Source organism: Nansenia antarctica (genome assembly GCF_963989245.1).
Source record: "Nansenia antarctica genome assembly, chromosome: 17".
Lineage (NCBI taxonomy): Eukaryota > Metazoa > Chordata > Actinopteri > Argentiniformes > Microstomatidae > Nansenia > Nansenia antarctica.
The window spans coordinates 15,456,311-15,471,027 of NC_137687.1; the positions used below are offsets into that span (position 1 = coordinate 15,456,311).

The 14,717-nt window shown below is 43.6% G+C and overlaps 1 protein-coding gene across 2 annotated transcripts in view; it reads left to right on the top strand.

Moving 5' to 3' along the window:
- ece2b (endothelin converting enzyme 2b) overlaps positions 1-6,670 on the top strand; it is a gene marked incomplete at both ends in the record, with an annotated part of 37,696 nt that extends 31,026 nt beyond the window's left edge. For both annotated transcript variants that reach the window (XM_080547464.1, XM_080547465.1), the window contains 9 exons: positions 960-1,070; positions 1,863-1,961; positions 2,535-2,612; positions 2,850-2,953; positions 3,804-3,914; positions 4,378-4,449; positions 4,940-5,126; positions 5,484-5,579; positions 6,494-6,670. In XM_080547464.1, coding sequence (XP_080403590.1) covers positions 960-1,070; positions 1,863-1,961; positions 2,535-2,612; positions 2,850-2,953; positions 3,804-3,914; positions 4,378-4,449; positions 4,940-5,126; positions 5,484-5,579; positions 6,494-6,670 — 1,035 coding nt within the window. The remainder of the gene's footprint in view (positions 1-959; positions 1,071-1,862; positions 1,962-2,534; positions 2,613-2,849; positions 2,954-3,803; positions 3,915-4,377; positions 4,450-4,939; positions 5,127-5,483; positions 5,580-6,493) is intronic.
- Positions 6,671-14,717: the final 8,047 nt, after the last annotated feature.

Genomic DNA, 14,717 nt, shown 5'->3' on the forward strand with positions numbered 1-14,717 from the left:
AATGAATGAATGGTCTTTATTGTCATTGATATAGTACAGGTACCAAACAACGACATTTGGGAGGGGGGGCTCCCCTGGTGCTAGAAAAAAAAAAAAACTAAAAACAAGAAGGGAAAAGAGCTGGTTTACATAAATAAAGGCTATGTACACTATCCACTATACTATACTATACAAATAAAACACTGTGCTGTACTCTATGCTATGCTATACCTATTCTAACATTTCCTATCTCTGAACCTTATGTACCCGAGGGTTGTCATATTGCACATAGTGTTATTGCACATTCATTTAAAGTGTCGCAGTTTGCAGGTTTGAAATGTTCACAGTTGTGTTTCAGTGTTGCACTTGATTTCAATCTAGTAGCTGCCATTAAATTGTCTAGATTGTCCAGGGCCTAGAACCTAGGTTGGTGTGTGAATGTGTGTGTGAATGGGTGAATGAGAGGCCGTTGTAAAGCGCTTTGGATAAAGGTGCTATATAAGTCAGTCCATTTACCATTCATCATGCAATACTTGATATTTGTGAACTTTCTCCTGTCATGAAACACTGACACATGGAATATCCCTCCTGGTGTTGTGTTCTGTGTGAGTCTGTATTTGGGGCTCGTAATAAGAAATGTTCTGCTATCCCAGAACACATAGGCTACTTATATAACACAAGCGCATTGAGTTGCATCTTGTAAGAAATGCGCTATACAAATACAATTTGATTTGATTTGATTTGATAACCATGTTAAGGCAGGGAAAAACAGCTGTTGAAATTATTCAATTGTGAATTTACTGAGAGAATGCTGTAACAGTCCACATCTGATGAGAGTTCACTAGTTTGCCAGTCAAAAACTCAAATAGATATTTTTACTTGCTGTTATAGGCAAACATTCGCACAAACATCATTCACCATTGCATTTAGAGTGTGTATACATTGCTCTTGTCCTCTGTCTCTTCTGCTGTCTCCTGCAGTCCTGCACACCTCGATGGCAGACCTGTATCGGGAACACAGACGACACGCTAGGGTTCGCTCTCGGAGCACTCTTTGTCAAAGCCACGTTTGACAAACACAGCAAAGAGATTGTGAGTACCACCAGAGGAGCATGGCCTTGCCTTACCATAGGACCAAACTAAGTTAGAGTCAAGTCTACTTTACATAGACTACTACTACTGAGTACATAGTTACATGCTAACACCCCCCTGTCTATACCCCCCCTGTCAATATACCCCCTGTCTATATACCCCCTGACTATACCCCCTGTGAATAGGCCATATACGTATATAAGTTTACATAATAGATACATTCTCCTACCGATTACTTATCCCCCTATTTATGTCTCATTCTTGTTTTTTATTATCGTAGGACTGTGTTTTATTATCTTAGGACTGTGTTTTATTATCTTAGGACGGTGTTTTATTATCTTAGGACTGTGTTTTATTATCTTAGGGCTGTGTTTTATTATCTTAGGACTGTGTTTTATTATCTTAGGACTGTGTTTTATTATCTTAGGACAGTGTTGATTGTTAGCACCTAGGGTTTGCATTTCAATTTCGTTGTACCCGTACAATGACAATAAAGATCATTCATTCATTCATTCACACTTTCTTACCATGGTGAATGATCTATGACTGCCCCCAAGTAGTTGAGTAATGTCACATTCTACTAAATATTTTTACCTTTGACCTTCGGGGATTTCCCCTGGGCCACAGCACATCATTTCCTTTCTTCTAATCTCTCTCTCTTTCCACCTTCATTCTTCCTTTCTAATCTCTCTCTCTTTCCGCCTTCATTCTTCCTTTCTAATCTCTCTCTCTTTCTGATCTCTCTCTCTTTCTAATCCCTCTCTCTTTCTGATCTCTCTCTCCTCCTAACAGGCAGAAGGGATGATCAACGAGATCCGCACTGCGTTCAAAGATGCTCTGGATCACCTGAGGTGGATGGACAGACAGACGCGGCAGGCAGCCAAGGACAAGGTGAGAGATGGAACTTACTGTTGTGGTAGGGGCGGCTGTGTCTCAGGAGGTAGAGCTGCCGTCTGATGATTGCAAGGTTGGCAGATCGGCGGTTCGAGCCCCAGGTGGGGGGATGTCGAAGTGTCCTGGGGACACATGTCGAAGTGTCCTTGGGCAAGACACTGAACCCCAAATTGCTCCCAGTGAGCAGGCGCCTTGCATGGTAGCTTGCCGCCATTGGTGGCAATGACATGTGTGTGTGAATGGGTGAATGAGAGGCCGTTGTAAAGCGCTTTGGATAAAGGCGCTATATAAGTGCAGTCCATTTACTGTTCATGTAAAGTGTGTGTGTGTGTGTGTGTGTGTGTGTGTAAAGTGTGTGTGTGTAAAGTGTGTGTGCCAGAGGGTATCTATATACTGTACACAGAGTGCCCTGCTTAAGTAATGGAACAGTGAAACATTTGTTCTTCTTTTGGCTCTACACTGCAAACGTTGAGTGTCTGGTGGGTCAGTGGGTCACAGACTTCAGGCAGTTATTGCATGCAAAGGATTGTTAACCGAATACTAAACATGCGTGCCTTTCTTCCTCCTCAGGCAGACGCTATTTATGACATGATCGGTTTCCCTGACTTCATCCTGGACCCTAAAGAGCTGGATGATGTTTATGATGGGGTGAGGAAATGCTGTTTGTGCAGTTACAGTGGGGTGCAAAAATCTGGGCACCATCCTCAGACAAATAAATCTGTTAAGATTTAGAAAACCTTTATGTGTGTACCGGGCTTAAGACTAGACGTCGCAGGCAACTCCTTTGGACATGTGATTTGAGCTAACTCTACAATTTCAGTGATGATGATAATGTACCATAAACCCTATGATCTGAGTAACGCTCTGCTCTCTCTCTGTCTACAGTATGACGTCTCTGAAGACAACTTCTTCCAGAACATGCTGAACTTCTACAACTTCTCTGCCAGGGTGATGGCCGACCAGCTGCGCAAACCGCCCAACCGAGACCAGTGAGTCTTAATAATAATAATAATAATAATAATATTAATAATAATGCATTTTATTTGTATTGCACTTTTCATTCAAAAGAATCTCAGAGTGCTACAGAGAGAAAAAAACAACAACCTAAAAACATAATACGGTAAGTTAAAAACATAGTAAACAAAATAAATCACAAGAATGAACACAGGTTCAGCAGTCTGAATAAAAAGGTTTTTAGGCCTGTCTTAAAAGAGTCCAGGCTCTGTACTGTCCTTAGCTGGCTAGGGCGGCTGTTCCACAGGCTCTGTACTGCCCTTAGTTGGCTAGGAAGGCTCTTCCACAGGCTCTGTACTGCCCTTAGCTGGCTAGGAAGGCTCTTTCACAGGCTCTGTACTGCCCTTAGCTGGCTAGGAAGGCTCTTCCACAGGCTCTGTACTGCCCTTAGTTGGCTAGGAAGGCTGTTCCACAGGCTCTGTACTGCCCTTAGCTGGCTAGGAAGGCTGTTCCACAGGCTCTGTACTGCCCGTAGCTGGCTAGGAAGGCTGTTCCACAGGCTCTGTACTGCCCTTAGCTGGCTAGGAAGGCTGTTCCACAGGCTCTGTACTGCCCTTAGCTGGCTAGGAAGGCTCTTCCACAGGCGTGGCGCAGCCGAACAGAAGGCTTGGCCCCCCATGCTGCAGAGCCTGGTATTGGGGACCTGGAGGAGCAAACTGTTTGAAGACCTGATTGAAGATGAGGAGATGACTGTGGAGATCTCATTGCTTATTAATATGAATCATCACTTACGTCCTGGTGACTCAGCACGAAACAGCAAACAGACCCAAAGACTGCAAGAGTTCCACTCTTACACTGTGACTTGTCTCTTCCACACCCCTGTAGATGGAGCATGACGCCTCCCACAGTCAACGCCTACTACATGCCCACCAAGAACGGCATTGTGTTTCCTGCTGGAATCCTTCAGGCTCCCTTCTATGCCCAAGACCACCCCAAGTAAGTGTGTGCGCCTTCCTTGTGTCAACGTTCTGTAACTTGTGTGTTTGTAACAGGGATGCACCCAAGGTCCGGCCGCCCAATGTATTGGGACGAATAATTTGTACTCATTCTGTATTCGGCCGAATGTGTGAAAGGACCTAATGTTTACCGCCGAATAGTAGCAGGGTTTTACAGGTGAATAGTAGCAGGGTTATACAGGTGAATAGTAGCAGGGTTATACAGGTGAATAGTAGCAGGGTTATACAGGTGAATAGTAGCAGGGTTATACAGGTGAATAGTAGCAGGGTTATACAGGTGAATAGTAGCAGGGTTATACAGGTGAATAGTAGCAGAGTTTTACAGGTTAGCAGGGTAATGCTACTATTCACCTGTAATCAGACTGACGTGAGTGTGTGCGTGCATGTGTGCGCCCGTGCATGCATGTTGGAGTGTGTTACTGACGTTGCGTACGTTTCTGCAGAGCACTGAACTTTGGGGGCATTGGAGTCGTGATGGGACACGAGCTCACACACGCCTTTGACGACCAGGGTAAGTGTCCACAACACTTACGGGAAAACAGCATTATGCTCACACATAAACATCGAAACAGATACATACGAGTCTGAATCTATGCATAGATGAGATAGGTGAACATGTCAACTTTCCTATTTTTTTAATATTTTTTTAACACTACAACAGCCGTGCCTATTTTACCTACTAGTAGAGCCGCCTTGGGGGTCAAATAGACCCCCTTTTTAGAATGTAAATCTTTTATTTACACACAGAGATCACTAGAGGGCGCTTATTTTTTTAGCCTGCCTCCTACACAGAAAAACTGCAAAACAGCTTTATACTATCTTATCCTGAAGTGATTTTGAAAATGGAAGGATACTGGGTGGTAGAACGCACATATCTAGGAAAAGTCATGAAAGGAGGGTCCTGAAATTTGATCGAGTGCAAAGATATATATAAAAAAAATATATACTCACAGTGGTCTCTTCTAGTGTTAAATGTTACCCCCCTTTTCCCCCTCGACCAGGCAGGGAATATGACCAAGACGGGAACCTCCGGCCATGGTGGCAGAACTCCTCTGTGGATGCCTTTAAGAACCGGACAGAGTGCATGGTGGACCAGTACACCCAGTACACCATCAACGGGGAGCACATCAACGGGAAGCAGACGCTCGGAGAGAACATCGCTGACAACGGCGGTCTGAAGGCAGCCTATCATGTGAGTCTCACCACACGGTGAGGGGTGGCTGTGTCTCAGGAGGTAGAGCCGGCGTCTAATGATCACAAGGTCGGCAGATCGGCGGTTCGAGTCGAGCCCCGGCTGGCCACATGTCGAAGTGTCCTTGGGCAAGACACTGAACTCCAAATTGCTCCCAGTGAGCGGGCCGGCCGGCGCCTTGCATGGTAGCTTGCCGCCACTGGTGTGTGAATGTGTGTATGAATGGGTGAATGAGAGGCTGTTGTAAAGCGCTTTGGATAAAGGCGCTATGTAAGTGCAGTCCATTTACCATTTACATGAAGAGCAGCACAGCGGTAGGTGTTTCTGTACTGATGGATGTGTGTCTGGTCTGTTCAGGCTTACAAGACCTGGGTGCAGAAGAACGGAGAGGAGAAGAGGCTGCCAGCGGTCAATCTGACCAACGACCAGCTGTTCTTTGTGGGATTTGCCCAGGTAGGTGATGAACAGTGCCTAAAGTGTTAATTTTTTCGAAATCCTTCTAGAGTTGACATAGTTGATGTATCACTGACTGCCTGTGAGAAGAAAGGAGAGTAGTAAGTAAGTAAGTAAGTAAAGCTTTATTTATACAGCACCTTTCATACAAGAAATGCAGCTCAAAGTGCTTTACAACAGGATAAAAACATATACAAGCATCAAACGAATATAAAAGCAGGGGAAGTATATAAAACAGTAAAAAGAAGGTACAAATAACATACAATAAAAGAAGAGAAACAAATGTAAGAAATAAATAGATAAAACATTAATAACACAGTCTTAATCTGAGTCCCTTGCCTTGAAAATATTTAAGAGTCCCTTGCCTTGAAAAAGTTAGGGTTTGGAGAGTTCGGGTTCAAAAAGATTTGGGAGGAGGAGAATTCTCCAGTGAACCTCTATATTACAGGGTTCCCCCGCTGGTCTTAAAAAGCCGTAAAGTCTAAAATCCAGCAATCCGATTTATAAGGCCTAAAAAGGTCCTACATTTCAGTTATTCGGTCTAAAAATGAGTAGTACAGCGGCTAAGCTCTCATATTATGAGGAATTGTGCACTTTAGAGGTGCTACGTCTTAAAAATTAGATCCTGCAAGGAAATCAGTCCGACCACATCTATATACGCAGAAATTAATCAAGCTGGAACCCAAAAATTACAATTCGCTTCCTTTTTTGTCTGTATGGCAGTGAAATCCCTAATTTCATCACCTCGAGGATGACAAAAAGCTATCACATGGTGTCGCTAATAGGTCTAAAATTATATTCAAAGAGGTCTAAAAAAGGTCCAAAAGGTCTTAGATTTGACTTGTTGAAACTTGTAGGAACCCTGATATCACCTACCAGTCTCCCATCTCTCCCCCCTCCCTCCTTTCCTGCAGGTGTGGTGTTCAGTGCGAACGCCAGAGAGCGCTCACGAGGGGATCATGACAGACCCCCACAGCCCACCAAAGTACCGCGTCATCGGCACCCTCTCCAACTCGCCGGACTTTGCGCAGCACTTCCAGTGTCCCACCGGCACGCCCATGAACTCGGGTCACGGCTGTGAGGTTTGGTAGGGGACCCTGGGGGGGTCAGGGGTCAGAGAGCCACTAGGGGGGGGGGGGGGGGGGGCGCTGCTGTTAGGGCTGTATGGACCCAGAGGAGGAGGAGCTACTCTCCCCCGCATTGGACTTCTAACAGATTTTTTTGTTGTCTGTTTTTTTTGTTGCTTTGCTTATTTGTAGTTGAACAGAACATACTGGATCACTGGTGGGTGGGTTGGTCTGGATGGACTCAAAGGTGAACGAGAGAGAGAGAGAGTGTGTGTAGTGCAGTGTTAGGGTATGGTGTGTTTCTCCCTCTCTGAAACCCAGTAACAACCCTACCCCCCCTCCCCCACCACCACCACCACCACCACCACCACGGGTCTTATTTGAGTGTACGCAGCACTAAAGAGGGAAAGAGGAGCAGAGCCGCCCGCAACAGCCCGTCACTCTACAAGCCCTTTTCTATGCTTCTGTCATTGTCATTGTGGCTGTGCTCCATGTGTACAGTTGAAACCAGAGCCCCTGTTTCTACACAGGGCCTCTCAATGAAACCACTGTGAGTGCAGGTCTCTCTGGACCGCCTGAGAAGCATAGAACCTTCACTAGTGATGTCGCAGAACGGGTTCCGCTGCCTCTGTCACCTCACTAGTAGAAGTGCACAAACTTCACTGTGATGTTACATTCTAGACTCGGCTTCCTCTGTACCGTCACAGGCAGGGTTGCCAGATGGGGCGGGTTCCTCCCGAATGGGCTACTTTCGATCACACTGGGCTGGATAAATAGCATTTAGGCGGTATCAAAATGTCAGTGCCTGAAAGTTACAAAATTCTTTAAGTTAAAACACACACCCTAGTAGGTTGGCTGGTGGTTTTTGGTGGATTTAGCGGTTGTTTTTAGACTGTGGTTAGGCTGGAAATGGTCAATCCCATCTGGCAACCCTGGTCACAGGAAGTGCACCAGCTTCTGGGGAAGCTCCCAGACCAGTGTCCAGCTCCCTCTGTGACATCACAAAGAACGCAAAGGAAGTCACGGTGACCTCACAGAGGCGTGGGGATCATAATTCAGTACTTTGAAACGGCCTTCCTTCCTTCCTATGTCCTTTTGTCCGAACTGCCTAGTGATACTAAAGCACTGGACAGGTAAAAGTAGTATGGCCGCCTGGCCTACTCATAGGCCTTGCTGCTATACTGCTGTTACCTTTAAAAGAAATGTAGTTGGAGCAGTTTGAGTCAGTAGGAAAGGAAACCACGTAGCAGTACTGATAGTATGGATGAGCTCAGCTCCCTGTGGGACCCCCATAGCAGCCCTGTCTAAACCTGTCCTCTGCTCCACTCTGTCCTCCTGTCCTTGACCCATGACCCCCAGAAACCGCAAAAAGTGGTCACCACCATATCAATCAGTCAGACAGGTGGACTCCTCCCTGTCCTCCCCTTACGGAGGTGCCCCCCCCCCCGCTGAAGGACACAAGTCTGTCCATAACGTGGCCCGTGCGGGAGACCTGTACGTCATGCATGTAGACACTTCTTACAATGAAATACATTCTAGGAGTTATTACATTAATAACACATTGCTAAACAATAAACCAAAAGTTAGTTTGGAGTGGGGAAAATCACAACAGATCATCATTGGGACACTCATTCCCCATCTGTGGGCTAAATGATTGAGTCGTGAGGTCCAGAGGGCGCTTGTAAAGTAATCGAACCCCAACGTTAGGATCAGCTCGGTGGGAGAGGCGTCGATGGCATGAGGCATCGCATGACGCAGGAGGGGACGAGGACATCTCAGTTCTCACGGCGTAGATTCCTCCTTTCCTCCTTGTTTCCCTGGGACGTTTTGAGGAGGACACAGATAAGCTACGGGAGGAGAGGAGGAGATGAATTTTGCGAGAAGATAATTGAGAAAGGGCCGAATTAGACTGGCTGTGACTCACAGGGACGCTCACCACTCGCTTACCTGTGTGTGTTTTTGTTGTTGTTATTTGCATTTTCTGACGTTGACATTGAGATTCTCATTCAAAACTGCTTTTTGCCAAAGATTTATTTTGGTTCTTGGTGTTCAGTTTTTTCATTGTTTCTCTGTAAACTAAACCTTGTATTTGAGATATATTTGCTGAAGTGTGTGTGTGTGTGTGTGTGTGTGTGTGTGTGTGTGTGTGTGTGTATGAGTGTGTGAGTGTGTGAGTGTGTGAGTGTGTGAGTGTGTGTGTGTGTGTGTGTGTATTGCTTTGATATTCCACTCCACTTATGTTGACGTATCAACTGACATGTCTGCGGCATTAATTTCACCTCACGTTCCAAAAAGCACTCATTTACAATAGATATGTTGAAGGGATGTGAACATAATTCCTTGTTTTAAACCCCCCCCCTCTCCAAAGCAGGCTGTCGTTTGGTGTCGGGGTCTTGTTCAAACAATAGTGTTACGTTTTTACGTCAACCACCATAAGAAACATACAGTGCTCTTTGCTCCTGTCTGCATTTGGCAAATATATTTCATTATTAGAGAGGTGGGACATCCTCTAGACTACCACTGTACCCCAACATCCTCTTCCTCTACTACCACTGTACCCCAACATCCTCTTCCTCTACTACCACTGTACCCCATCCCCCTCTTCCTCTAGACTACCTATCTAGACGCTGCCAGGCTGCCCATTAACACTAGAACAGCCATGAGGGGTCATTTGTGAGTAAAGAAAAGTGTTATATCTTTGCAAAATGTCAAGTTTCAGGACCCTCCTTTCATGACTTTTCCTAGATATGTGCGTTCTACCACCCAGTATCCTTTCATTGTCAAAATCACATCAGGATAAGCTAGTATAAAGCTGTTTTGCCGTTGTTCTGTGTAGGAAGCAGGCTAATTTACAAGTGGCCAACTAGTGGTCGTTGTGTGTAAATAGCAGCTTGAGCATTGTAAAGACTATGGTTTGACCCCCGAGGCGGCTCTTATAGTAGGTAAAAAAAGGCACGGCTGTTCTAGTGTTAAGATGAACTGCCTGTCTTGGTCTCTACTGTAACCTGTTGGCTGTTTGCTCACAGCTTTTGTAGTCCTGGCTAGACTGTGGGCAGCATAGCCACGTGTGGTATAGTAGGGTGGTTTAGTAGATTGGTTTGGTAGGGTGGAATGTCACTGACCATGTGTTCATGGACATCCATGGACCAACTGTATCTCCAATATGAGAGAGTATTGATTATGTCCTGTTTTTGGTTGTTTGTTTCTTAATTCATCCTCTGTTACTGGTCTAAGTAGTCTACCTTTTCCTCTGAGTCCTCTGAGTGAGGGTTCACATATACAGTGCCCTGCAATTGTAAAAAAAGTAATTGTCACTTTAACACTACCATAATAAGATAGATCTCACTGTCTTTCCACTACCTACAAATCTATCTATCTATTGTCTACCCATCTTTAAAAGGTTAAAAGGTTTCCCTTACCAAAACTTTACTTTTTACAAGCCCACAAAGATTCTACTGGTACTTATTTTTTGATTTTTAATAAGTAATCACTGATCTAATATGATTAGATTGTTCAAGACTAGCTTTGTCAAGTAAGATCAGTATGGTTGCTTTTCAAGAAAGGGCCGAGGATTGACGCAGGTTCAAACAGGACCTTAGTTCATAAACAGTTCAAGGTCTGGCGGAAATAATTTCCCTTGATCAAATGCAAATCAATTTATTTTTTGTTGATATTCTGTCTCTCACTGTTTTTTTTGTAATCAGTATTTTATTGAATTTTTCAATAAACACATTTCTTGACTTATACAACTTTTGTATAAAATGGTAACAATATCACCGAATAATCTGTCTCTCACTGTTAAAATAAACCTACTATTACAATTATAGACCGTTCATTTCTTTGTCAGTGGGCAAACTTACAAAATCGGCAGGGGATCAAATACTTATTTCCCCCACTGTATACATGGAGGAATGGAGTTAGCCTTAAAAATGTACTCAAGAAAATATAGATCTACAGTGTCCTGCATAAGTAATGGGACAGTGAAGCATTTTAATTATTTTTGCTCTACACTCCAAATGTTCGGATTTGAAATCAAACAATTACTGTCAGGTTAAAGTAGAGATGCTCAGCTTTTATTTGAAGGTATTTGTGGACATAATATTGGTTCATTTCTAAACGGTGAAACCAATATGTAAACAAATACCATCAAATGACAGCTGAGAATCTCGCTTTAACCTTACAATAATGTTTAATTTTAATCAATTCTTTTGGAGAAAAGACCCAAAATAAGAAAACATACTTAATTGCCCCATTACTTATGCATGGCGCTATATGTATATTCAAAGTGAAAACTTGAAACTGTTGTAAAAGCCTTTATTAGCCAGCTAAAATTGTCTCTCTTGGGACTGATGTGCCATGTAGCCATTTCTCCATGCAGCCTGTGTAAACTAGTCTTAAAGCATGGTCGACATGCAGCCAACTGTCTCAGCTGGGTGGCCTGCATCTGTGGGAGATGAGTAGCTGATAACAGACGTCAGTGTGATGCCCAGATTTGTCTTGTTAGTGACACAGAGATACCCGCTAGGTAACCATCCAGTGAACTGGTGACGACTCTCCACGCTTCCCATCTCCCTGTGACAAATCAGACCATCAGTTATTTTTCCATGCAAAACACTCAAAATCGATCTGTCTTAGCACAGATAACATACAGCTGACGGTCTGTTCTGTGTAAGTATGTAATTACAGTATTAAAGTTTCTTGTCACTGGCCACTGTAAATTATGTTGGTGTATCTGTGTAATCATGTTGTGGGATTTTGCCTTATTTAATTTAGAGTTCTCGTTCTGACTGTGTGTGGTATGTTATTTCTCTGTAATTGGGTGGTAAACTCAATCCAAGTGCTTTTTACTCATTAGTATGTGTTATTTTGTTTGGATGTTTTTTGTTCTTTTCTTTCGATGAAAGCAAAGGCCCAGATATATCTGTCATGGGGAGGGTTGTACCACACCCGTAGTACAACGTTCTGCTGTAGTACAAGACTGTAAACAGAAAAGAATGAAACTGAAATAAAGGAGGTATATATTAGAAAGTGTGTCATTTTCTTGTGTCCGTGACTGAAGGATCAGAGTGTAACTATTCTCTGGCAGTGAACAAAAATGTCTGAACATTTTATAAAAATAGCAGTCAGCTGTAAACCGTGCACTTTCATAAAACCTTGGATATACAGTAGGTGACTAAACTGGCGAGCCTTTGCCTTTAAGGTTACCCGTTTAACCTGTGGAGGCTATGAGCGCAGAAACCCATAACTGAACTAACATCGTTATAACCAGGGGTGCACATAACTGGTGCGCCAGTGCGCATGCGTCGCCAAAATGCATGCTGCGCGGCAGATCAGCCGCATGAGGGCGCTTTTGCGCACCCAAAAAAATAAAAAAATAAAATAAAAAAGTTGATCACAAAAAAAACATCCTCTACCATGGTTGAAATTAGGCTGTAACTTTTTGTTGAAAAGTTGATTTCAGTGTTTACAGAACAGAGCAGTGCTTAAAGAGATCAGTTGATTTCATTGTGTTTAAAGGAGTCTGACAGACTTTCATGCTTAAAGAGCAGTCATTTGATTTTGCATTTGTTTCTTTTGTTTTGCAATCATTTGTTCGTTCATCTTTATTTATGAATAAATGTCGTTTTGCTAATATAAGTTATCCATGTATCCCTTTTTCATCCATCCTGTGGGACGGGTCGTGACTCGCGAGCTCGGGGAGCACCAAGCAGCATCCCTAGGTGCTCCTCTGAGCACTGGCCCCAAAAAGTTATGTGCACCCCTGGTTATAACATTGTTCTCTGCTGCTGAAGTACTGAAAGTCGGAACAGCGCCACAAAACCAACCAGTGGTCGAAGATATAATACATTATAGGAAAGCCTACTATGACAATGAATGGGGAAATGTTAAGGGAGTTTCAGATGAGATTGCAACTAACCGGAGCGAAACCACCCTTTTCAAGCGGAGCATGTGTCGGTTGTTTGCTCCGGGAGCGACTTCGAATGCGCGTTCTCACAGCTCCAAACGACGCAGAGCAAAGCGAATTTTATCCTAAACTCCAATTCCAAGGGAAGCAAATGTTCTCGTGAGAACACCCCCATAGGTAGTACACAGAGGGCAGTGGATACAGTTTAACGTTGGATTGGACTGTCAAGCTTAAAAGTCAAAGGAGTCGTAGTGTTTGGGTATGATTCTAGCAACAGTTGGACTTCCTTAAGCAAGCCCACTAATAATAATATAAATTAGTATGTCAAAGAAAAATAGTTGGACTTGGAGCAAGCCTACTTATTACAATCAGTAGTTCCTGCTAAATAGTTCATACTTCAGTGAAGTTCGTCTCAGTGAGTGCTCTGCTCTCATGCCAATGTTGACAGCCACAGGAGTCAGGATATTACTAAGATTACCTCCACCAATGGCAACCCGCCTTGGTGGATGTGTGTGTGAGTGTATGGGGCGGAGGGTGCTGGAAGGAGCTCCACCCTTTACAGCAAACTTGTTCTCTCCCTCCTTCCCTCTCTTATCTGTTCTGCCGGGTATGTTACACTGAGTGATGTATCCTGCAGTGACTACAGCAATCACAACAAGGGCTACAGTAGAAGAGGTAGAGTTGCTGGAGTAAAACCACAATGACCAACCCAGAGTCTAGGGAGTATACTTGCAGGGGCTCCATCTTTTTGACCTTTTCTGGAACCAAGGGACTTCACCTTAAGAGTTGTAATGGTGAATGAGTGAAGCACCTGTCTTGATCTTTACCAGAACAGCTAAACTGGACTGAGAAAGGTGCTCTAGAGAAGAGAGGAGACAGGAACATACACTGCATAAAGGGTGAGTAACACTTAATCAGCCATGAGAGCTGAGAGAGGTCATTTGACCCCTGTGAGTAAAGAAAGATCTTTATATCTTTGCACTCAATCAAAATTTCAGGACCCTCCTTTCATGACTTTTCCTAGATATGTGCGTTCTACCACCCAGTATCCTTACATTTTCAAAATCACATCAGGATAAGCTAGTATGAAGATATTTAGCCATTTTTCTGTGTAGGAAGCAGGGTAATTTACCAGCGGCCAACTAGTGGTCATTGTGTGTAAATAGCAGATTCCCATTCTAAAGAGGCAGCTCTTTTAGTAGGTAAAAACGCACGGCTGTTCTAGTGTTAACTGTGTTGCTTTCACCTCTGAGAATGTAACAGTAACAAGATACATGTTGTGTGGACGATCTTGAAAAGGAGAATTAAGATTACAGGAAAGAGTTGTAATCTGGAGGTGATGCATGAAACTAAACTAGAGAAAGCCCCCTGCCCTCCTGCTGCCCCTGAAGACATCACTGTTGGTCTGAGCCAGCTGGTCGGCTGAATGTCTCCAATACCACAGCCTGATGAGAAACATGTGCTTACACTCTAATGCCACATAGCAGACTGGCTGGTACAGTGTTTGGATAGGTTGTGAATAGGAAAATAAAAATAAAAATGTACTCAATTTTACTCAATGTTCGTTGCTACTCTCAAACTGTCTTCGGTTACTGTTGTGAAACCATATTCTAGGCCCCGAATTAATTTGCTACCTAATGGCCTCAAATGAATTCAGAACATGACTGCTGTTCTGTTGTTCAGCTGTATTTGCAATGTGGAAGGGTGACTGACTAGCTCCTGAGAAGGGTAACTGACTAGCTCCTGAGAAGGGTAACTGACTAGCTCCTGAGACATACAGTATTCCTATACGACTCTAAGCTAACAACTTAATCAGTATAATTGTATTACTTGTGGAATTTACGTTTGACATGCAGGTATGGGGAATTCCATCATGAATGTGTTAATGTTTGTGTTTTTTAAGTTTGTGTTGTGCACTGTTGTGTGTTTTGGTGAAAGCCACTGTAAAGAGTGTACTGTGAGTCCCAAGGCATCTGCACCACAGGTACATAAGATTTCTTATAGTTTTTTTTATTTTTTATTTATTTCGTTTATTTAAAAGGGACAGTCATTGACTCTCCCTGAATTAGCTGGGTAGCTAAATGACATCAGCAGTCCCTGGGCAGGTAAATCCACAGGGGAAATACGGCCTCAGGTGTTATAAACTATTTAAAACAGAACTACAGA